The sequence below is a fragment of the Rana temporaria genome, chromosome 6 (assembly GCF_905171775.1).
Source record: "Rana temporaria chromosome 6, aRanTem1.1, whole genome shotgun sequence".
Taxonomy (NCBI): domain Eukaryota; kingdom Metazoa; phylum Chordata; class Amphibia; order Anura; family Ranidae; genus Rana; species Rana temporaria.
In genome coordinates, this window is record NC_053494.1 from 106,238,939 (window position 1) to 106,264,585 (window position 25,647).

Sequence of the window (25,647 nt, forward strand, 5' to 3'; positions counted from 1 at the left end):
AAGGAGGACATAAGTTCAAGGATGAACTTCAGGGGGAACTGTGGTAGAGATTTTTCATATCCATATTTCTAAAGATTTGTATGAAGAGGTATATGTCGTTCGTTTACAAGGTTTTTTATTAATATGACTGGGACAGGTTTTTTTTTTGTCAACAGCGTGACCCAGTGTTAAAGTTCACCAAACAACAGGCTTTTGAACCTACGTTAGCATAAGGATGTTATCTCCATGGGGGGGGGGAATCTGATAGGAATTGTCCCTCATTGAATTAAGAGAATTTCCTGCAACCTCCTGTATGAAGACCACATTTAGTTGAACTGTGTTAATTAGATAATAATACCAGGTGTGTGTATATTAAGAGAGGTTACTTTCATCTTCTGTCTGATTAAGGAACACAATAGGTCTCCCTGTGTTAATTGAACATGCCCAATTATGTCCTTGTGAGATACTAAGTGTGGGAAATATGTGAGTGGGTGATCACAAGGGAAGTTGGTAGGTGTCAAGAGGAGGTTACCGGTTGGGGGTCATTACTGAAAAGACTCATAGAGGCAACCAATCGAATCCTCGGGAACTTGAGAGAAAAGGTGTAGTCTGAGGGGTATAAAGCCAGTCAAGTCAGCTTGACAGAGTTCAGTGTATGATGCCTTGACCAAGCAGACTGAAGCATGATGAAGGAGCTGACCTAAAAGACTGGTGATGTAATGTCTCTCTCTCTCTCCCTCTGTCTCTCTCTCTCTCCCTCTGTCTCTCTCTCTCTCTGTGTCTCTCTCTCTCTCTCTCTGTCTCCCTCTGTCTCTCTCTCTCCCTCTCTCCCTCTCTCTTTCTCTCTCACTCTCTCTCTCTCTCTCTCCGTCTCTCTCCGTCTCTCTCCGTCTCTCTCTACCACTTAGCATTACTTATTGTTGACTTCTCTATAGCCATAAATGTATGTTGTATCAGCATTCAGCAATATCCTCTCTGTTTTTAACAAGTGATATCCTTTATGTTATAGTTGTAAATATTAGAGTAATACAAGTTTCTTCTCTGTATCAATAAATGTAATACTTTTCTCTTTTTCGCAGCGCTATTCTTTGTTTTAATTTTTATATAGACAAAAAGATTTTTATAGCTTATCTTAATTATTCACGTGCGATATTAATATTTCTCTGATTATTGATTATGTACGTGCGTTATTAATTTTTCTATGACACTATCATGGATAGGGAGGATTGCCGCGGTAAAATGACGGTCCTACCCAGGTTGCTATATTACTTTAAAACCTTGCCCATTCAGGTTCCATTATTCCTATGCGACAATTCCAGTTACAAATATTTAAATTCATCTGGGGAGCCAAGGGTAGCTCAGACCACAATGTATGCACCTACAGACATGGGGTATATGGGAGGAAATGTATCAGTTTTTAAACTCCTTGCTGAATCACAGCCCTGACTTAACAGTACACACCAAAACGCGAGCAAAGCCCTGTTAAACAAGCCGGTTGAGGAAGTCAAGAGACACACACAGACATTGATTTACGTTATGTTTTTAGCGGCTAAAATCTCTATTGCATCTGCCTGGAAAACTGGTGATTAATCTTGCATTTATGAAGCGCAAACTTATCAAGATCATGCTGAACAAAAGGATTGCAAGTGCCTTACGGGACAAGCAATCGCATTTTGAAAAAATTTGGTCTCCCTGGCTTAGCTATTTGCAGGTACCAGACACATAGATTTGACCCCCCCAGGCTCAAAAGAGTCTGACCCCCCTCCCTAGACCTACTATTCTTTTACATTCTCCTCCAGTAGCTCTCTATTCTTTGATTTCCCCATTTAATTTTTCATGTACATGGTACTCCTGGTACTAACAGATGTTCGAGCAGATGTTTGGATCTGGCCCTAGGATGTTACTGGTTAAAAGATGGAAGTATTGCTGTTATATAGAGCTTCTCACTAATGTTCAGTACTAATTAGGGTTGTCCCGATACCGATACCAGTATCGGTATCGGTACCGATACCGAGTATTAGCGGGAGTACTCGTACTCCCGCTAATACCGCCGATACTAAAATAGAATACTTATACCCCCCCCCCCCCGCCGCCAACGCCACCGCTGCCACGTTAATCACCGCGGCGCGGGGAACATTACAGACAGCTTTCGTTTCAATAGCTGTTTTCCCCGCCGCGCATAGACACTCCCCCTTGGACGGATCTGTCCAATCGCGAGCAAGGGGGAGTGTCTATGCTGTTCAAACGAACGCTGTCTGTAATGTTCCCCGCCGCGCATAGACACTCCCCCTTGCTCGCGATTGGACAGATCCGTCCAAGGGGGAGTGTCTATGCGCGGCGGGGAAAACAGCTGTTCAAACTAACGCTGTCTGTAATGTTCCCCGCGCCGCGGTGATTAACAGTAGGTACGGGGGACATGGATACAGGAGACATGGATACAGGGGACATGGATACAGGGGACATGGATACAGGGGACATGGCTGGTTATACAGGGGACATGGATACAGGAGACATGGATACAGGAGACATGGATACAGGGGACATGGATACAGGGGACATGGCTGGTTATACAGGAGACATGGCTGGTTATACAGGGGACATGGATACAGGAGACATGGATACAGGAGACATGGATACAGGAGACATGGATACAGGAGACATGGATACAGGGGACATGGATACAGGGGACATGGATACAGGGGACATGGATACAGGGGACATGGATACAGGGGACATGGATACAGGGGACATGGATACAGGGGACATGGATACAGGGGACATGGATACAGGGGACATGGATACAGGGGACATGGCTGGTTATACAGGGGACATGGATACAGGAGACATGGCTGGTTATACAGGGGACATGGATACAGGAGACATGGATACAGGAGACATGGATACAGGAGACATGGATACAGGAGACATGGATACAGGGGACATGGATACAGGGGACATGGATACAGGGGACATGGATACAGGGGACATGGATACAGGGGACATGGATACAGGGGACATGGATACAGGGGACATGGATACAGGGGACATGGATACAGGGGACATGGCTGGTTATACAGGGGACATGGATACAGGAGACATGGATACAGGAGACATGGATACAGGGGACATGGATACAAGGGACATGGCTGGTTATACAGGGGACATGGCTGGATATACGGGGGACATGGCTGGTTATACGGGGGACATGGCTGGTTATACAGGGGACATGAATACAGGGGACATGGCTGGTTATACAGGGGACATGGCTGGTTATACAGGGGACATGGCTGGTTATACAGGGGACATGGCTGGTTATACAGGGGACATGGACATGGCTGGATATACAGGGGACATGGCTGGATATACAGGGGACATGGCTGGATAAACAGGGGACATGGCTGGATAAACAGGGGACATGGCTGGATAAACAGGGGACATGGCTGGATATACAGGGGACATGGCTGGATATACAGGGGACATGGCTGGATATACAGGGGACATGGCTGGATATACAGGGGACATGGCTGGTTATACAGGGGACATGGCTGGTTATACAGGGGACATGGCTGGTTATACAGGGGACATGGCTGGTTATACAGGGGATATGGCTGGTTATACAGGGGATATGGCTGGTTATACAGGGGACATGGACATGGCTGGATATACAGGGGACATGGACATGGCTGGATATACTGGGGACATGGCTGGATATACGGGGGACATGGCTGGTTATACAGGGGACATGGCTGGTTATACAGGGGACATGGCTGGTTATACAGGGGACATGGACATGGCTGGATATACAGGGGACATGGACATGGCTGGATATACAGGGGACATGGCTGGATATACAGGGGACATGGCTGGATATACAGGGGACATGGCTGGATATACAGGGGACATGGCTGGTTATACAGGGGACATGGCTGGTTATACAGGGGACATGGCTGGTTATACAGGGGACATGGCTGGTTATACAGGGGACATGGCTGGTTATACAGGGGACATGGCTGGATATACAGGGGACATGGCTGGATATACAGGGGACATGGCTGCATATGTTTGGGGACATGGCTGCATATGTTTGGGGACATGGCTGCATATGTTTGGGGACATGGCTGCATATGTTTGGGGACATGGCTGCATATGTTTGGGGACATGGCTGCATTTGGGGACACATTTAAAAAAAAGTATCGGTATCGGCGAGTACATAAAAAAAAGTATCGGTACTTGTACTCAGTCCTAAAAAAGTGGTATCGGGACAACCCTAGTACTAATGGTGCCCTAGGTTTTAAGGGCTTTTATATTTTCTACTTGAAAAGGCAAGGTTTCCCTCCCAGGTAGGGTCCTCCACATCCTAGAACTGGTGTGAGTTGGCCTACACAAAGGCGATCAAATGCCACCAAAAGAAAGCTCTATTTGTGGGGGGAAAAGGGGACGTAAATTTTGTTTGGGTGCATGACCGCGCAATTGTCAGTTAAAGCGACGCGGTGCCGAATTGCAAAAAATGGCCCGGTCATTGGGCAGCCAATTCTTCCGGGGCTGAAGTGGTTATTAAATAAATGTATTTACCAGTGATCGTGAAGCCAAAGGTTTTTTGTTATAGAATGGATGAGGCCAAAACATGTTGCTTAAAAGCCAAGTTTTGGTTAAATCTCAACTGCAGGAAAGCCAGAATGTGAGGTCCTTCGTAGTCTTTGTGGTTGAAATACCAATGTTAACATCAAGCAAAAAAAGGATCTCCAGGTACATTAGCTTTTTCTCGAAATTACTTTTCTGAGTTAGATACACCTCTGTGCTTCAAGACCAGAGTCAACAGGTCGTTGAAGCCCATGATGGAGAAGAACGGTAAAGGCTTTGAGACAGTAGGTCTGGCCTGTTTGGGAGAGACCAGTTATCTTATAAACCTTTTGAAATATGTTGCCTGTCTACTAGGTTCTTCTGGGCCAGTTTGGTGGAACAAGAATATATATACAAAAAAAAAAAGAAGAAGAGGATCTTCCCGTTTTGCAGAGCTTTTTAAGAATTTGTACTGGATGGAAGGCATACATTAACCTGACTGGGGTCCATGGAAATACCAGAACATCCTATGTCAGTGCTAGATGATCTTGGTACTGTCTACAAACGAGGGGTAATTTGTTGTTGAATCTGGAGGCCAATGTTGTACACTTCTGGAGTCCAATTTATAGGCGTTTGAAGATGAAGGGATAATTCACCTTGGTCCAGGGCGATGACAACTGAGAAATCAGTCTCCCAATAAAAGAAACGTCTCCATACAAGGGAGAACAGGTCTATAATTTTGATAACACTAGCAAAAAAATAGGTCCCATGGAGTAGGGTAGGGTTAAAGGGGTATGCCCAAGGGGAAGGTGGCCAATCACCTGAAGGTAGCAGCCTATAACCAACGGTTTATGATAAGTCAGCCTGTGCCCTGTACTGTACGATTAAGATAGTAGACTAAAGCCTCGTACACACGATCGGACTTCCATCCAACTTTGCAGTGGATTTTGGTCCGAAGGTCGTTGGCCTTAAAAATATAATTATATAATATATATAATCCCTATATATATATAGGGATGTCCCGATACCGATACTAGTATCGGTATCGGGACCGATACCAAGCATTTCCCCGAGTACTTGTACTCGGGGAAATGCTCCCGATGCCTCAGCCGATACTTGAGCGGGCAGGCAGGGGAGTTGCAAATCTTCTCTCCCCCATGGTCAGTGTTGTCTTCCCCTGTCCGTGCTGCTCTCTCACCTCCCCTCGTCCGTCCGTGCCATTCTCTCTCCTCCCCTTCCCCTGTCCGTCCGGTTCTCTCTCCCCCCGTCCATGCAGTGCTCTTTCCTCCCCTTCCCCCGTCCGTCCCGTTCTCTCTTCCCCCCCCGTCCATGCAGTGTTCTTTCCTCCCCTTTCCCCGTCCGTCCCGTTCTCTCTCCCCCCCCGTCCATGCAGTGTTCTTTCCTCCCCTTCCCCCGTCCGTCCCGTTCTCTCTTCCCCCCCATCCATGCAGTGTTCTTTCCTCCCCGTCCGTCCATCCCATTCTCTCTCTCCCCCCCCCACGTCCGTCCCTGCAGTCTCTCTCCATCCATCCCGTCCCCGTCCGTGCCGCTCTCCCCCCTCAATCTGTCAGGGGGGAGAGCGGAGGTAGGAGCCGCTAAGCCCGGCTCCTACCTTTTCTGAATGAACAGAGTCGGTGATTACCGACTCTGTCCATTCATATAACTGAGCATCGTAACCTCCTGTGTTTACGATGCTTCAGTTTATGAATGGAGGAGCTTCCCTCCATTCATTTCAGCTGAAGCTGCTGAGAAAGGGACTGGGGAATGTTTCCCTAGTCCCTTTCTCTGTCTTAAAGGGGAGATGCCAGAGGTCTGTTAAGACCCCTTAAATCTCACCAAAGCCCCCCAACAGGGCTGATTAAAATTAAAATAAAAAATTGCAATAAATATTAAAAAATAAATAAAATGTAAAAAAATAAATAAAAAAAAAAACACACTGACAATTCACCCCCCACCCCCCTAAAAAAAAATTAAAATTAAAATCACTGTAAAAAAAAAAAAACATAGTAAAAAAAATAGTAAAAAAAAAAAAAAAAAAAATACTGCCACTGTCACATGACATTAAAAAAAGTATCGGTATTCGGTATCGGCGAGTACTTGAAAAAAAGTATCGGTACTTGTACTCGGTCTCAAAAAAGTGGTATCGGGACAACCCTATATATATATATATATATATATATATATATATAAATAATAGGATTTTTATAACAGCTTACCTGTAAAATCCTTTTCTTGGAGTACATCACGGGACACAGAGTCTTAATCATTACTATCTGGTTATATTCCACCATCAGGTGCTGGACACTGGTGTAATCAATTAGAACAGGAAGTTCCCTCCCTATATAACCCCTCCCATACTGGGAGCACCTCAGTTTTTGTCCCAAGCAATAAGTGTCCCAATATCCCCAAACAAGAGGGGTGGGGACTCTGTGTCCCGTGATGTACTCCAAGAAAAGGATTTTACAGGTAAGCCGTTATAAAAATCCTATTTTCTTTATCGTACATCACGGGACACAGAGTCTTAATCATTACTATCTGGGATGTCCTAAAGCAATGCTTACTGAGGGGAGGGAGACACCAACAATGCAGACTGCCATCAGACACGAGGAATTCTAATGTTGCCTGCCGCATATTGTGCCAACAAAAAAAGGCTGCATCCTCCTGCCGTCTTATGTTCACTTGATAGGATTTAGTGAACGTAAGCACAAACGACCAAGTTGCAGGTCTGGCAAATCTGAGTCATAAAGGCTTGGTAATGCACCCCGCATGAAGTGCTTACTATCCTGGTAGGGTGTACCCCAAAAAGAAACAGGGGGAAGCCCTCTCTATAAACCACAAGCCTGAATAATAACCTGATGAATCAACATTTGACAATAGTTGATTTAGATGCTGCCTGCCCCTTGCTGGGGCCTCCTGGTAGCGCACCAACATCAGTCTTCCGTATCCGAGCAGCCGCTTCAGATAGGTCTTGACCTCTCTTACTATAACGAGAGAGCGCATAGCCATTTTAAATAGCCGATCTGAACACTGCCCGCCCCATCTAGGGGCTTTCTGGCAACAAAACGTTAGGTTTCTATATCTGAAGCCTTCAGATAGATCTTTAACTGCTCTTATCTTTATTAAGAGAAAGCAATAACCTCTCCTTCCGCGGATCAAGGTCCTGAAAAAAAGGAAAAGGGAGGCAGGAATATCTTAATTCAAGTGAACACTGGATCCTTCTAGCCAATAAGGTTGGGTGAGTATTTAACATCACCCTTCTTGTACAAATAAATAAGTATGGCTCTATACAAAGAAAGTTGCCAATACTCTCTTGCAGAGGCAGCCGCAACCAAGAACACCAATTCCCTCTTTAGAAGGATAAAGGGAAATATTTATGGTGCATCAGCCCAAGGTGCTGACTCTGTAAGCTAGCATACTGGATCCAATCCTCCGAGCACAAGGGCGCCTTAACTGGCGGACTTATACCTGTCACCCCTTGTATAACGGCCCAGATCAAGAGTGTGCCGAGATCGGACCCTTGATGGAACCTAAGGCCAGCTCCATCTCTTTTCCAATGCAGAAAGGTAAGAATTTTACCTAGGACCTACTACCAAGGATTCCACCCCTTGGTTTCACACCAGGAATATGGGCCTTCCATATCCTAGGATATCTGGTCCTGGAGGCCAGCTGTCCTGTATGAATCAAGGTAACTGCCGCTGATTCTGTACGCCCCGATCCTCAAGAATGCAGGCTATAACAGCCAGACCATTAATACACATGTATGCAAGACAGGATGTAACCCTGCAAAGCAGGCCTGGACAAGCTGTAAGGGACCCTGGGTCCTCTACGATCAGTTCTGCTGTCCCTGCGCAGTAAGGTTGTATGGGCTATGCTGGAGCAATTAAGCCAGCTTCCGTTCTCTTCTGATGTAGCATGGAAGCCACGAAGGTTGCGGCCCTGGGGGGAGATAACACATAAACCAGCGACAACTGGGCCCCCAGGGTCACTAAAAAATCTGTCCCACATGCGGGTGGATCCTTTGGCCTTGACACAAAGTTGTTCAATCTCTTGTTGAACCTGGACGTCAACACCCTTTATGTGCAGGGTAACGTTTCTGTGACATTTGGTCAGAAAAAAGTCGGGGTGTAGAGGCCAATCTCCCGGACCCGATTGTTGATGGCTCCAGCGAATCGCCTGCCAATCTAGCATTCCATGAAATGACAATTGACAATAGGCAAGGCACAAGCTCTTCTCTGGTAACCAAAGTAAACCACTAGAGAGGCATAGTCAGATTGTATTCAGACAGAGCAACCCTGTAACCTAAACGTTCAGGTCCTTAAGCCGGATGCTCCATCCGTAGCTCTAGAAAGCTAGCAGATAAGGCTCCCTAGGAGCTTGACCACCTTCCCTGTGCCGTGGTCTCTTCCAGGCCTGGACTCTATCCCTAGAGGCCAGTCCTCGCAACCTGCTCCCAGGTAACGGGTATGAAGGATATTCCCTTCTGCCAATCATTCAGTTAAGAACCCTAAACTGAAATTCCAGCATATCCCTGGGACAAGACTCCTAGGATAATGCTAAGTTAGGATCCACTCGTTCCAGGCCGACAGAGCAAAGTTTATATCAGCCTTGAATAAAACTGAGCATAGGGAACTGTGTTTGAATAAAGACAGCATATTCCCTCTAGACTGGGATCCCAACCCAGGAATTCCAGATAATTAATCATGCTGGACTGCCCTAGGCCCAGCCATGCTACTGACTGATCTGTCAGCACGGGTTTGCCTCGGAATGACATTACTGCTATACCCTGGGCCTTTAGCCCTGCTAGAGGCGGGCCCTAGCAGCCTTGTAAATAAACACACATGCAAATAGCTCCCCCTATGTGCATGTGGCAACCTTTAAAGCCATATGCCTCTATGGAAGCGTGTGTTCATAGAAGCGTGAGTTCATAAGAATATGTTTTCCGCAAACACACGAAAAAGGGGGCGTGCTGTATACACGCATACATATAGCATGTGAGCTATGAACAAGCATCCTGCAAGCAAGTATGCGCCTATGTAAGGCCAAGGAATCCTGTATAATTAAGGAAACCTAATTATAATGCCTCCTAAGTAAAACTCTAGGCAAACATGCATTCTTATGCGATTCAGCAAATTTTCATGCGATCCAACATCTATGCATCTTAAGCACTCCTGTGCGGACAAGTACCCTTGTGGGACCAAGGATTCTTGAATGATCGAGCACCACTGTGCGATCCAGCAATTTTTTTTTTTTTTTTTGCAATTTAGCCTTTTAATGCGATTTTTGGCATTTTTGTGGACACAACCTCTCTGTGTGACCAAATATGCCTGAGTAATCCAGGACTCGGGTAATCAGATAACCATGTGTGAACCCGCATCTTTATGCACTCCAGCATCTTTATGCGATTTCAGACCTTTTTGTGGAAAAAGGCCTCTCTGTGTGACCAAATATCCTTGGGTAATCAAGGATTGTGGTTTGTCAGGTAAACCTGTGTGATTCCGCATTTCTATGCACTCCAGCATCTTTATGCGATTTTAGGCATTCCTGTGGAAACACGCCTCTCTGTGTGACCAAATACCCTTGGGTAATCAAGGATTCGGGTTATCAGGTAACCATGTGTGATCCCGCATCTTTATGCGATTTCAGGCACTCCTGTATAGAACAAGCCTCTCCGTACGACCAAATATCCTTGGATAATCAAGGACTCGGGTTATCAGATAACCATGTGTGATGTCGCATCCTTAAGCCCTTAAGCATTTCCATGCGATTTTAGACATGCCTATGGAAACAAGTCTCTCTGTGTGACCTAAATAACCTTGGGTAATCAAGGACCTGGTTTATCAGGTAACCATGTGTGATCCCGCATCTTTATGCACTTAAGCATCTTTATGCGATTTTAGGCATTCCTGTGGAAACAAGCCTCTCTGTGTGACCTAAATAACCTTGGGTAATCAAGGACCTGGGTTATCAAGTAACCATGTGAGATCCCGCATCTTTATGCACTTAAGCATTTTTATGCGATTTTAGGCACTTTGCTGTGATTAAACACCCTTATGTGAACATATAAAATCATACGAACAAAATAACATGTCTCTTTATGTGATCAACAATAAAACATGCTTTGTTACCGGTTTTTACCCCACATGCATTTTGAACATTCCAAACTCATGTACTTCATGCAAACATGTGGACTGTAAAGAGGCAGTTATGCTCTGCAGATGTGCGTCTCCGCAAACCTGCAACGTTAGCCATGTGCACAGCAGCAAATGTGCACCCCCCCTGTTGTGCATTCGGTTAGCCTGAAGCCAACACCAGGATGAGGACTTTAAAGAGACAGAGGCTCTGGCCGTCTAGGCTAAGTGAAGTTATATGCAGCTTGGATCTCTGAAAAGACTGCAGCTGCAACCAGAGCTTTTGGGGCTTCTGATAGTTTTCTCCTCATTAACACCTGTTATCTGTTCACTGACAGTGAACCTTCATCCTCAGGTCTTTCAATCCCTTGTTTGAGGATTTAGAGCAGGGAAAGGGACACACCCTGTTTTCTGCTTGTGAGGCTGCTGTGAATATAGCAGTTAACCTCTTATAGACCTATACATGCAATGCAACAAAACATATGCAGAGTGCTGCAATGTTGGGGGAGGCTCACGCCTGACAGGGCGGCTGATAGCTAATTATGTGAGCTATCTTAAGTCTCTACAGGGGAGGATAGTATCATGCAAGCATGATAAAAAGGGCCACCAGATTTAGGTGGTGATACCCCTTCCTACCCCTGAACCCTCTTTTACGGGGAGACAAAAGAGTCCTAAGCAAAAAGCAGAGGAACTTTAACCCTGGTGCATCAACAGCTGAACTTAGTCTAGCAAATAATGCTTGCTAACACAGCTAGATGCCGAGTAGGTGTCTTAAATGAATCTGTATCCAATTTCCACAAGGTGCTTACGTGCTCAAGCTACCGTGTCCCCCTGGCTTCTCTGACGTCTGGGCCTTTTGAAGGGGCCGCCCTACGTCTGCACCATGAGCCAGCGCACGTGCGCCAGCGGCAACCACATCGTCCCCCCGCCTTCAAAGCGCGCCCCTCTCATGCACGCACGCGTAGGGGAATGGTGGAGGCGGGGGGAGAGGGAGATCCCCCAAGGAGCCGTAGAGACTACGAGGGACCCCCCCCCCCCATCGTGGCAGAGCCTGAAGCGGAGGCAGTAAGCCGCACCCTAGATCAGCTAACCTTGAGCTTCTGTTTCTGGAAAGCATGGCAAGCGAAACACCCGGCATGTCCTCTTAGGGCCCTTCGTGGAAAACAGATAAGACATACTCATGTAGGGGTACCAACCTCCTGAATGGGAGATCTATGGGTATTACAGCCATCCTGTCTCAACAGACATAGTGGTTTCTTTGCCAAGGCACACATGCATTATAGGCAAGACCCAATAGCCCCTTCAGCTGAGGACTAGGACCCACTAGGGGAGGTATATGGGTGCCAGAGCCATCCTGTCTCAAAAGACTTTGTGGTTAAGTTGCCCATGCATAGAAGCATAAAATAGGCGAGACCCATAATCCCCAATGGAGAACCCACTGTCGGACCAAGTCCCGTAGGTACCTCCGCTTACATTTCCACGCTGCAGGGTATTGCAAAGCAAGAGGCCCAGCCTTCACCCCTCAACGCGGGCTTCGTCTCAGACCTTCAGGGACTGGGGTCCATAGCAGGTCACCTCTCCCCTGGACCTATATAGCACCCTGGCAACAGAAAAAATATTTGGTCTTTGACATCGACCAATGTACTGGAACCCAGGGTCCAGCTCTCAGAGAGAAGCATTATAGGCAAAACCTCGTTCTTCGTACCGAGGCCCGGGTACCGTCCACTTTGGCTATGAAGCACCTTGGACGGATCGGGATTTTATGGAGGCTTTTTACATCCAGCATGGATCCCTCCAGTGGAGCTCCTCAGAGCACATGTTAATTCGTGACCAACACCTTAGACACTGGTGAAAAAACTGAGGTGCTCCCAGTATGGGAGGGGTTATATAGGGAGGGAACTTCCTGTTCTAATTGATTACACCAGTGTCCAGCACCTGATGGTGGAATATAACCAGATAGTAATGATTAAGACTCTGTGTCCCATGATGTACGATAAAGAAATATATATATATATATACACACACACACACACACACATATACACACATACATATACATACATACATACATACTGTAAGCTGGGGGATAGGTAGCAGGTACAAAAGCTCCCTGGGATGAGCAGGCACAGATACCAAGTCCATAATATAAGTGACAAACAGTGGGGTGCTTATTGGTGCTATATACAAAGTCTTTTTACAGGTGCTGTACAGTGTGCAGAAAAGCAAAACAAAAGTAATTAAACAATAGCCTAGCCGTGTCCCGGCTCTAACTATACCATATGCATGCCCTCACTACCAGGCTTAACAGTTTTGTTTACCAACCTTCTTGCTCTCACAGACCAACTCTATCTGTGTGTCCCAGGGCAGAGCAAAGACTGTCTGCACAGGTGAGCTTAAATTGGCCTGGGGGAGAGGGCCAACACCCGTACTGGATCAGAGCTCAGAGATCCCTGAACGTGTAAGAGAGGAGCCTGGGAGAGGTGTAAACCCCGAACAGGACTTTTCCAGGCTCTCTCTGGGACGCTCTGCTACAATACATACATACATACATACACACACACACACACAGTTGAACCTCGGATTACGAGCATAATCCGATCAGGAGTATGCTCGTAATCCAAAGTACTCGCATATCAAAGTGAGTTTTCCCATTGAATTCAATGGAAATGAAAATAATTGCAAGTAGGCATCTGGAGCTTTTCGGTACCTGCCAGTAACTCTGCAGAAATGTTTACATTTGGGACGCATATATGCGGCCTCTCAGCGTTAAAGCCCACCCGTCGGCCATTTTGCAGATATGCGTATGGCCATCGGGAAGAAGTTAAAGACAATTTACCTAATTATATAGCACCCCCCCCCCCACACACTTTTTTATGGTGATCTCTCATCGAGAATATCAATGCAGGAGGTCTCTTGGATCTCAATTTTTGAGCTTGTGCTCCCAGAGAAAGAGCTTTCTTTTGTAACAGTTTTGGTGCTGATGTGTCCAGGACCAGACACAAGTATTCCAGGTAAAGGGAAAAGTGGGGAGAAGATTTTTTGAACTTTACCACCCAGCAGAAAGTATTGGACATTTTCTGATCACCAGAATAGATGGGAGTCCTTCAGAAGAAGGTCGAAGACGCCTATGACTTGACGGCCTTAAATCCTGAGCAGGGCAAGCAGGAGTGTTAAAACCTGTGTGAACACTCTGGGAGCAGAAGATAAGCTGAAGACCAGTGCAGCTAACTGGAAGCAGTGGTTTGCTAATGCGAAGCGCAGGAAGCACTGATGAGTTGGTTAAAGAAAAAGAGATAGGCATTTTGGATGTCCATATATGCCATGTATTACTTATCTCAGGGAGGCAATTGCTGACCATGGGAAATTTTGACATTTGAAGGGATTGGTTAGGGCATTTAAAATCAAGAATAGGAAGAATACCCCGTTCGGCTTTGGTAAAGTGAATGGGTTTGAGTATATTTCTTTGAACCTGTCTTGTGGCTGGAATTTGAACAATAACCTTTTGGGACATAAGGTAGTTCAAGGAATTATGCAAATCTAATTGTCCTTGAGAAGGTTATGGCTGATATGAAAGAAAAAAGCGATAAGGTGGCAGAGTTTTAAACTCTATTATGTACCCCTTTGAAACCACAGACTGAACCCACAGATCTACGATATCTGATACCCAGAGAAAGGATGAGAAAATCAGGCAGATACCTAAACATTTTTCCATACCATCAGGGAGGCCCCAAATTTATTCTGCAGCAGGACAAACACCAAAGAACCGGCTTCAGGCTATAGAAAAAAAAAGGAGTGCTGGAAGTGATGGTTTGGCCCCCACAGAGCCCTGATCTCAACATCAAGGCTGTCTGGGATTACATGGAGACAGAAGCATTTGAGGAAGCCTACATCCACAGAAGATCCGTTTGGAACAACCTGTTGAGCTCCTTCAAAAACTGTGTGCAAATGCACCTAGAAGAACTGATGTCGTTATGAAGGCAAAGGGTGGTCACACCATATATTGATTTGGATTTCTCTTCTGTTCATTTACTTCCCATTTTGTTAAAAATTAACACTTCTATTTCTGAAAGCATTCTTAATTTACAGCATTTTTTCACACCTGTCTAAATCTTTTGCACAGTACTTTAGATAGAGGGCATTCATCATCTTTATTACTCTGATGTTGAATGTTCACCTGCAATCCTGAATTCCTGAATTGGCTCCCTTTTCTCTGGTCTCTGACCCTGTCTTACTGATCCTCGAAATAGGACCGTTTATAAAGTCCATGCTTTGCTCATTATGGTGGGTATACCCTGACTGGGTCTTAAAGCGGGGGTTCACCCTATATAAAAAAATAAATATTTTTTTTTTCCCTCTAGCATTAAATTCGGCATAGTAGCGCAAGCTACAGTATGCCTGTCTGTATTTTTTTATCGCCGTACTCACTGTTATATCGTACATAGAAGATTCCGGGGAATGGGCGTTCCTATGGAGAGGGAAGGTGATTGACGGCCGGCCCTGGCACGTCACGCTTCTCCGGAAATAGCCGAAATAGGCTTGGCTCTTCACGGCGCCTGCGCATAGCCTGTGCGCAGGCGCCGTGAAGAGCCGAGACCTACTCCGGCTGTCTTCGGGGAGCGTGACGTGCCAGAGCCGGCCGTCAATCACCCTCCCTCTTGCTAGGAACGCCCATTCCCCGCGGCAGACGGAATCGTCTATGTACGATATAACAGTGAGTACGGGGATAAAAAATTTAAGACCGGCATACTGTAGCTCGCGCTACTATGCCGGATTTTATGCTGAAATGTTGTTCTGCAGGGTGAACCACCGCTTTAAGTAACTAGGTTTTATAGCAATAGATCACAGGCCTGGACCTGCATAGCACCCCACTGCTAACTCCACACATTAATAAAGTAAGAATGCGCTAAAAGTAACTTTACAATATTACATACAATTATACACATTCCAATGGCATAAAAAAAGATAGGTTTAAAATTAGAAAGTAGCCGTGAAAGTCCAATATGTGACTAATATTTACCACTACCAGTTAGTGGGTGTATTGCTCACCTAACAGTTAATTAGGTGATTGCCAAGAGAAAGGAAAAACACACACATCTATCTTGATTGAGAGTGGAGTTCACATCAGAGACTGATAATCTTCATATATAGTGGATAAATATATCATGACTTCTCCGAATGCAGTGATTCTCAAAGAAAAAATGAGGACATCATCATTGCGCAAATTTGCTATGGGACAATAGAAAAAGAGCTTTGGATAGCTACACTCACATTTAGCTTGATAGTGCAATGCTTATAGAGCGGTCAGTGCAGACAGCAGAAATTGCTCTCCCTCCACATCCAGCACATTCAAGCAGCGTGGGTAGTGTCACTGGCTCCACACATTGCATCAAGTGCCATGGTGAGTGCCAATGCAGGGTCCAGGGTCTAAAGCAACATTACAGGGGTCCAGGTATAGCTTCCAAGGCTTTACCAAGGTTGAGCCGATCCACCTACACTGACTCTATGTTAGCATTAGAAGACAGTGTGGGTTTGATTGAAGAATTGGAAGAAAGAAAATAAGAAAAATAAACAAAAGTGAAGGGTGATTTTCTTTGTGAAGGAGAAAGGTCATCACACCAACACAAAACAGAGGACTCACAAAATGAGGTGTCCAGGGCATTGCCTCTAAAGCTTTGTCAGTGTCCAATCATCTGAAGGTACTTGCCTTTAACCTGTGGTGTATGAACATTCCGCCTATGTCCTGTACTGTATAACCAATACTCTTACTTTCACAAATATGTCAAAATAGAAAGGTCCTTTTTTACCTCAGACTCCTACATGCATACATACATATACATATATTAGTACACATCTACCAAATGCGGCTGGACATCACAATGGTAAAATAAAAATAATAATATAGAACATGAAGTGCATGTGCTAGTAATGAAACAAAATCATAAAAACGAATTAAGCGAAGTCCATAGATCAATAATAAAATTAGGGCCGTTACTGATTAAAATTTTTGTGTTCGATTAATTGTTTTTTTTAATAGATTAATCGACTAATTTAGATTAATTATAAATGCACAGTTTTTACAATTTTTGTATTAAACTCTCCCCCCATACTGCAACATCCACATCTCCCCCCATACTGCAATATCCACATCTCCCCTGTAATGTCCACATCTCCCCCTTACTGTAATATCCACATCTCTTCCCCCCCCCATACTGTAATATCCACATCTCTATCGTAATGTCCACATCTTGCCCCAATACTGCAATGTCCACATCTCCCTGCTCGCGCCGCTACTAGGCCGCCGCCGGGTGTACAAAGATGGCCGCAGCTCCAGAGCTAGGCCGAAGCTGTGGTCTTTCCTATGGGTGAGACCGCGGAGCTCAATCTGCGATTTGTCCCGATCAAAATTATTTTGATCGATCAAAGAAATTAACGATTCATCGAGGAATTAATCGTTAATTTCCGCAGCCCTAAATAAAATGGATAGTGGTATAATCCTTAATAAACTTCCAAAACAATCCGCAGATGCAAATCCAGTGACAAATCTTGAACACCTTCACCATCAGTATAATAACACCCGATGTGCTCAATAAAAGGATGGCAGCTTACCACAAGATTTTGACCCCTTTAACCACTTAAGACCCGGACCAAAATGCAGGTAAAAGACCAGGCCCCTTTTTGCGATTCGGCACTGCGTCGCTTTAACTGACAATTGCGTCGTGCAACGTGGCTCCCAAACAAAATTGGCGTCCTTTTTTTCCCACAAATGGAGCTTTCGTTTGGTGGTATTTGATCACCTCTGCGGTTTTTATTTTTTGCGCTATAAACAAAAATAGAGCGACAATTTTGAAAAAAATGCAATATTTTTTATTTTTTGCTATAATAAATATCCCCCAAAAACATATAAAAAAAAAATTTCCTCAGTTTAGGCCGATACGTATTCTCCTACCCATTTTTGGTAAAAAAAATCGCAATAAGCATTTATCGATTGGTTTGCGCAAAATTTATAGCGTTTACAAAATAGGGGATAGTTTTATTGCATTTTTATAAAAAAAATATTTTTTTACTACTAATGGCGGCGATCAGCGATTTTTTTCGTGACTGCGACATTATGGCGGACAATTCGGACAATTTTGACACATTTTTGGGACCATTGTCATTTTCACAGCAAAAAAATGCATTTAAAATGCATTGTTTACTATGAAAATTACATTTGCAGTTTGGGAGTTAACCACAAGGGGGCGCTGAAGGGGTTAAGTGTGACCTCATGTGTGTTTACAAGTGTAGGGGGGTGTGGCTGTAGGTCTGACGTCATTGATTGTACGTCCCTATATTAGGGAACACACAATCGATGACAGCGCCACAGTGAAGAACGGAGAAGCCGTGTTTACACACGGCTCTACCCGTTCTTCAGCTCCGGGGACCGATCGCGGGACTCTAGCGGCGATGGGGTCCACGAGTCCCGCGGCCGAGGTCACGGAGCTTTTGTCAGTTAAAGCGACGCAGTGCCGAATCGCAATTTTATTATTGATTTATGGACTTTGCTTAATTCGATTTAGGATTTGTTTCATTACTAGCACATGCACTTTATGTTCTATATTATTATTTTTATTTTACCATTGTGATGTCCAGCCACATTTGGTAGATGTGTACTAATGCATTTGGATATAGTGCAGTGTCTTCTTTCACTATAAATATTTTTTAGGACAGGCATTTGCCCGTTCCCCAATAATTATAGGGTTCAGTAATTAAAAAAATGTTTTATGTAACTCTTTAGCGCCTCCACATTCACACTACTTACATTGCACTAATACACTATTGGTATTTCCACTAGTTTTGGGGTGCAGCTTTATTTAATTTAACCTTTTTTTAATATAAAAGGCACGAGATACCATTTTTTTCACTTTTTCATAATATATATATATATATATATATATATATATATATATATATATATATATATATATATATATATATATATATATATATATTAATCCGACTTAAATTTTCAGGTCAAATGCGCTTTGTAGGAAAAGTAATTTTTGAAACAATTCTTTTCACACGCCACCTCAAAGTCTTATTGCACACAAATATTTTTCAGGTAACAAAGATTAATAATAATAATCTATATATAAAAATGATATAAGGTTTAAATTTCATTAAAAACCACCTTAAATTAAAACCAAAACAAGCCATTAACAAATGCACTCATTTTATGGTGCAACAACCTGCCATCGACATATACAGTATCAATATGTGAAAATCCTATGCCACTGTATGCAAAATACACTGTATAGCAAAAAGCGCAACATAAAAAAATCTGAGTGCATTTGTCAATGGATTGTTCTTTTGGTTTTAATACCAATTTTGTTATGTTACTTGGGTATTAAGATGCAGGATTGCTGGGCTTGTAAATATATTGTGTATACACACACACACACACACTTCTTTATGCTTTCTCTAGAACTACTACCATCAGATTTACTGTATATCTAAATTTAAAGCATGTAGGTTCCATTTTATGGAACCTACCCTTACCTTTGCTGAAGGTAGTAATTCTGTGTTCCATGACAAGTCTTCAACTTTCAAACTAAAAATCAAAGTTTTAAAAATATGAACACAAATGTACCAATGTACCAGAACCTAGGGTTTTCCACTAAACACTAAAACCATCATTTGAGCAAGCTCTGAATGTCCAGCTCTAGTTCATTCTTATTTTTATTTTATTTTTGGGCGTCAAAAGCATCTTTAAGCATCGGTTAGTAGGTTCAGGCTGTGTTAGAATTTTACAGGAATTCCAATAATAGGCAGGTATGTAAATGTTCTAGTATCTACCAAAAACTGACATCTAACCGTTATGGGCAGATGCATTCTAGAATTGTAACAAATATAAATAGTTTTGAAGAAAGGATAGTGAAAAGTTCTGTCCTTCCAATAACTGATAAGCCCTCTGTTTAATAGCACACACAGAAGCAATTTGAACTTGCCAGTGAAAGGGTGGCATACACACACACACGTGTCCTCAAAGATCAGAACTCATTAACACAGAGACTCTTTAATGACTAGCTCAGTACCACTATATTGGCACAAGGCCAATGAGTGTCTATATTAAACAGATGAAGTTCTTTAACAAGTAAATATGGTACATACCTGTTAGTTTAGGTAATAATCTAGATACTTAGAGTTTATTTGAAAAAAAAAAAAAACCACAAGAGTTTTTGCTAGAAAACATTTTTAGCCATACTTCCCATGGATTCATGGAAGATAAAATGTTGTCAAACAAATCTGCTTTCTTTTTATAAGTAAACAAAAAACAGACAAAAAAAGGAGGCTGTGGATCTAGTATTCTTGTACGTTGCAAAAGCGTTTGACAGTTCCCCGTACATGGCTTATGGGCAAGCTAAAAGTTCATAGACCTAAAAATTGCAATTTGTAAATGGATAGAAAACTGGCTAAACAACTGTATTCAGAGAGTGGATAACAAAGATTCAAATTCTGAATGGTCTAAGGTTATTAGTGCTGAACCCCAAGGTTCAGTGTAGTAACCCCTACTTTTTAACCCATTAATAAATTATAAAGAGTTTGGTAGCAAAAGTAAAGTTTCTGTGTTTGCAGACGACACCAAGCTATATGTAGTGGAATAACAGCCATCGAAGGATGCCTCCAACTTACAACCAGACTTTATTGACCCGTTTGATAGGGCATCTAGAGGGCAAATTAAGTTTATGATTTATAAAATTTAATTTTGTTGCACTTGGGAGCTTAAAGTGGAACTATAGGCAAAAATGTTTCCCCCCCCCCAATTTTGGATCGAGCAAGGGAGGATTATTACTCATGAGTTGTTTGTTTTTTTGCAACCTATGTCCCATTGAGATTTCCTTTCACTTCCTGTCCCATAGCCAAGACAGTAATAGAAAATGGATAAGTGTTTTTTCCCTCTCCACTCAATCCAAAACTAAAATAAAAATTAAAAAAGTTTTGTCTTTAGTTCTACTTTAAAACAAAATCTTGGAGTACAGTACAGGGCCCAGGCAGAGTATTCCTACATGATGGTTTAAAAGGTTCCTAACTTCAGGTGACAGGACACTGGCAAAATTTAAAAATCGCACATGCATCCTGGGTGCCTCCCCTATAACTCCACACAATTCTGCGAGTCCTCCGTTTCGCAGCAAGCAATGGAGAATAAACCAAGGACTGGAACGGAGGGTGGCCTGTATCCTGTACTCCAAGATATGGCATTTGTTTTATTTCATTATTACAGTACAAAACACAGGTAGCCATGGGTCATCCCCAAGCAATGAAAGAGAATGGTGGGCAACAATCAGGCACACATAACTGTGCCAACAGTCACAGACAAGGGTCAGAAGCCTCAACTTCAGAGTGCTGCTGCAAAAACGGAAACTGGACGCCCACCACGTAAAATGTTGAAAAAGTGTGAACAGAAGACCAGGTGGTGGCATACACAACTGGCCTACAGGGGCTTGGACTCGAAATGCCCAGGATACTCCCAGCAATTTGGTGGAATGGGCGCATTAAAAAGGGCCTATTCCCCTTGATCCAGTGGAGGATAAGGTAATTGTTTTCCAGTTGTCCACTCCTGAAATGTGGACAGTGATTTCTGATTGCTTCCTTCAAGGCAGTCAGACTCTCTATGCCCCCTTCATGGTTGATGTATGCCACTGCACTGTAACTGCATCCTGATAGGATGTCCCTTCTGAGGGTGGTCCAGTTCTGCCGGGTCAACCAAACTGCTCTGAGCTCCAATATGTGTATAGGGAGCTTGGTTTCCCCCAGTGAAAATGTTACTTGGACTTTTAGTGATTTAAAGCAACCCTCACTAACCTCAGATACTTGTGTTAGTTGCAATAACATTCCAATGATAGGAAAGAAAGGGATTTCTCCACCGTCAGGGCTAGATTGTTGATCCAACAAAGTAAGGGAATTCCTTGCTTGGCTGGAGAGCAGCATGGGCAAAATCGAGGGAAAAAAAAGCATGCTTTTTTTCTAGGTCGACAAAATGGAGCTAGCCAGTTCTTACCACAAGCAGGCCAGTGTATTTTTTTCTGCATCAAAAACGCATGGAAAGTAGCTTATAGGATTTCCAATGGCATGGTTCACACCACTGCTTGCAGTTGCAGTAAAAAAAAAAAAAAAAAAAAGAAGAAGTAGAACATGCTGCATTTTGTACTGTACTGTACTGGAATGCTGTAAAAAGCATCAAAAACACACTGGAAAACACGTCCTTTTTTAAAAGAAAAAAAAAGGGGGGGGGGAAATGCACTGGACTGCATCTGGAACACGTCAAAAACACAGAAAAACATCTGGAATGCATCCGGACTGTGTTTCTATGGTATGAATGGGCCCTTAGAGTGCCTTGACGAAGAGGTCCTGTGCGACTTCGAAACGTTGCTTTTTTGCGATCGTTTCTATGCAATAATAATTTTTTGGACGTTTTTCTAAATGATCCTCGGTGTGCTGGCGAATATATCTACATGATCGCTTTTCCAGTTCCCAGCTGGTGATCGCTTCAGCACCCTCTTTTCTTATTGCCCGTTCTCCAGGAAGGTGTGCAATTGGAATATTTTTGAGACTCTTATTGTGGGATGTCTCTTGCATCTCAATTCTCAAGCATAAGCTCTTAGAGAAAGAACTCTTTGGGGAGAAAGACTTCCTTGGGATTTTTCCAGGACCAGACTCAAGTATTACAAGTGCCTGGAAAGTCGGAAAGCAAATTTGTTCCAATTGATCATCCAGCCGAAGTCCTGAATCAACTAAATTGTCCAGTGGACATTTTCGGATAGCTGGAAAGGAGATTAGTCCTTCAGAAGGTGGACATCTAGAAAGCTTGTGACCTGGATGCCATAAATTCTGAGTACTAACAGAGGGGCTAAAAACTCTGGAAGCAGATGAGAGGCTGAAGGGTAGTGTGACAAAGCAGAAGTGATTGTCTGCCACTGCAAAGCACAGAAATCACTGATGAGGTGGATAAAAGGGAAACGTGCAACTAGACATTTTGATGTCCACCAATGCCATGCATTTCCCTTTTCTCAATGCAGGATCTATGCAAAAGTTTGGAATGTGAAAGAATCTATTAAGAGATTTTAATTCCAGAATAGGAAGAACATAGGAAGAACACCCTCCTTGGGCTTTGGTACCATAAACCGATTCAAATAGAACCCTATGAACCTGTCTTGCTGTGATACTGGCACAACAACTCCCTGGGACAAAAGAAAGCTTTAGATGTCTAAGCTTTCAGCCATAAGATTCTGCCTATGTAAATGGAGATTAGAGCCATTCTGGAAATTTGGCCGATTACAGGTTCTGGGGCATCCACACAAAAAACAAGAGGAGAAAAACACTGCTGTAGTTGCTGTGTAGCAGCACAATCCTGAAATACAGTGCCCTGTTGGTTGTTTATCACCCTAGTCCAGTTGGCTGTCGTTTGACATACTGAAATGACAGCAAGAGCTAGTTGCAAGAGCCTTTAGGAACGTCTCAAAATGTCTATCCACAGAATATTTGAAAGGCGGCTCATCTTCAGTAGGTACAGTGAGAAGTTTGTTTCGGACAGAGGCGGCAAGATCATCCACAGAAATAGCCCACTTCTTTGAGAACAATTTTTCAACTCCATACGGCCCAGTAAAGATTTCTGAAGTGATCCAGTTCTTGTAGACTGCGCGTACTCTTTCACGAACACGCAATGTTTTGCTGGATTTTTCATGTCTTTTTGTACCCAAAAGTGCATGGTGAGATGGAGGATAGTCAGTTTGCACAATACCAATGCTTTTTCAGACAGAGGTAATGAGATTTTCAATGTTAGCAAGCACACGGTGTGAAGCTTCCTCATAAATATAGTGACAATCTGGGGGAATAAAAGTCATCAGTAGATTTTTCTAATACAGTCTCAATATCCTCTTCGTTCCCTTTTTTTTCTCTGTCCTCTTTGACTGCCCAATCAGGATCAGATTCAGGTTGAGAAGCAGGAGTATGAGAAGTGGCACTGCCTGTTTGAGCCCTGGATGAAGCATGGCTGTAGTAACACTAATCTGTCCAAGGAAATGTGACATATAAATGCAGATAATTCTGCTTTAGTCAAATAGGCCCCTTGTTAGGTGATTGAAATAAAGTTCAAATTGGAAGCAGAAACTGATGCACTGGAGCAGGAGCCAGTTCTAAGGATACATCACCTTGAGGTGGAGTGATGTGCAGGGCCTTTGGGAGAATGAATGTTCACCTATGAATCTGCATTGGCTCCCTTTCACCTGGACTCTGCCATAGCTACAAGTGAGGTTATTCCCTTTGGTTACTCACAGAATTGGGTGCGGAGTATATGAGAAGCAAGCCCAGAAGACCGTCCTGTAATGAATCCGTATGGCAAAAGGATAAGAAGAAGCACCTGGGTACTTTATTTGGGCTCTAGGAGGAAGTTGTGGCAAAGTGCGTGACCAGTGCTGTGATGTAAAACCTGTTCAGCCACCGGAGACTAAGGTTTGTGGGTTGAGTTCTTACAACAACCGTCATAGATATGGGGTGACCCTGTCTTACCTGTCCATGATGCTGGACAGTATATAAAGTCCAGGCTTTGTCCCCAAAGAGGTCTTTAGGGACTGGATTCTACAGCGATTAGTTATGGCCCTGAACCTGTATAGCACTATGCAACCAAAGGGGTTTTTAGAGACTGGGTTCCATAACGATGAGTCATGGCCCTGAACCTGTATAGCACTCTGCAGCTCTCAAGGATCGGTGCAAGGTTGCACTGATCCAAATACACCGTTTCTTTGCTGGCATTAAAAGACAGTAGAAGACAGAGGTGTATTTCTCCATGAAGGGGAAAAGGTCTACCACCTTCATAAACTAGTCTAAAACGGAGGACTCGGAGAATATGGAGTAGGTTTTTAGAGAAGGCGCATGTCCTCTAAAGCTTTGAAGTATCAAATCTCCTGAATTTACATACCCTTAACTGTGTATAAATACTCTGTCCTGTACAATTACAACAAAAAATTATACTTAAGCATAACAATCCTTAGATGTGGTGGCTGCGTTGCTTTTTGTTTAGATTTCCTTTCCTTTCTTCCACCTGGTGATTCAGTCAGTAACACACTTCCTGTCATAGAATGTCTGCACTCTGGATGAAGTAAAGCCACCTTTTGGCAGCAGCATTGTCAGTCTTTGAATAGGGTAGGGATAGATAGACTAGCATATTTAGATGGACTTGACTAACAAATGAAACCTGTACTCCACCTAACACTTGTTAAGCAAGTACAGCAACAGTTTTCATCCTTTTGGGATGACGGTTTTATAAAAACGGACCACTGTAAGCACCTCTGTCAGTGGAATATGGCCTGTCTCAACCCTTTAACCGCTTCTTTTGCTGGACAGCTTGGTCTATTAAAGGAAGTTTAAAAACAACAGACTCACTGTTAGAGTCACCAGGTTAAAAGGGGAGAAAAAAAAACCCTAATGCAGCCACCACATTTAAGAATTGGAACCTTATTTTAAGCAATTACAAAGTCAATGCCGAATCAACAAGGCACCATAGCAGAAATGTAAAAAAAATGCTCTGGTCCATATGGAGTACATGGGTGTGAGCTGAAGTGGATAACATTTTTAGGTCATTGTTAATGTAAGTTTTATTTATATGAAAGAAAGTTAGTAGATTAAAAGCCAAGTACTATTTTTTTTTTTTACTGTTCACCAGTGGAGCAGAGTGTAAGATATAATTAAACCTAGAATAACTCACCATTTAGCTGAACCTTCTATACAGCCAAAAATCCAACTGTTCGTGTACTGTAAAAACAAAAAGTACTCACGTTTAATTGCTTATATTTTTGAAATTTTGGCAGCAGAAAGCAAACATTTTAGTACTTTTATTTTTTATTTGTATGCAGCATCCTATAACGTGTGTTTAGAATAGGGGTGCAACGGATCACAGTTGATCCGTGATCCGAACGGGTCACCCCCTTCGGATCGGAACACACTGTGA

The 25,647-nt window shown here is 43.4% G+C and overlaps 1 protein-coding gene across 2 annotated transcripts in view; it reads right to left on the minus strand.

The window, feature by feature from the left end:
• PGAP1 (post-GPI attachment to proteins inositol deacylase 1) overlaps positions 1 to 25,647 on the minus strand; it is a 328,622-nt gene that overhangs the window by 144,202 nt on the left and 158,773 nt on the right. For both annotated transcript variants that reach the window (XM_040357117.1, XM_040357118.1), the window contains 2 exons: positions 25,405 to 25,451; positions 19,203 to 19,254 (listed from right to left, as the gene is read on the minus strand). In XM_040357117.1, coding sequence (XP_040213051.1) covers positions 19,203 to 19,254; positions 25,405 to 25,451 — 99 coding nt within the window. The remainder of the gene's footprint in view (positions 1 to 19,202; positions 19,255 to 25,404; positions 25,452 to 25,647) is intronic.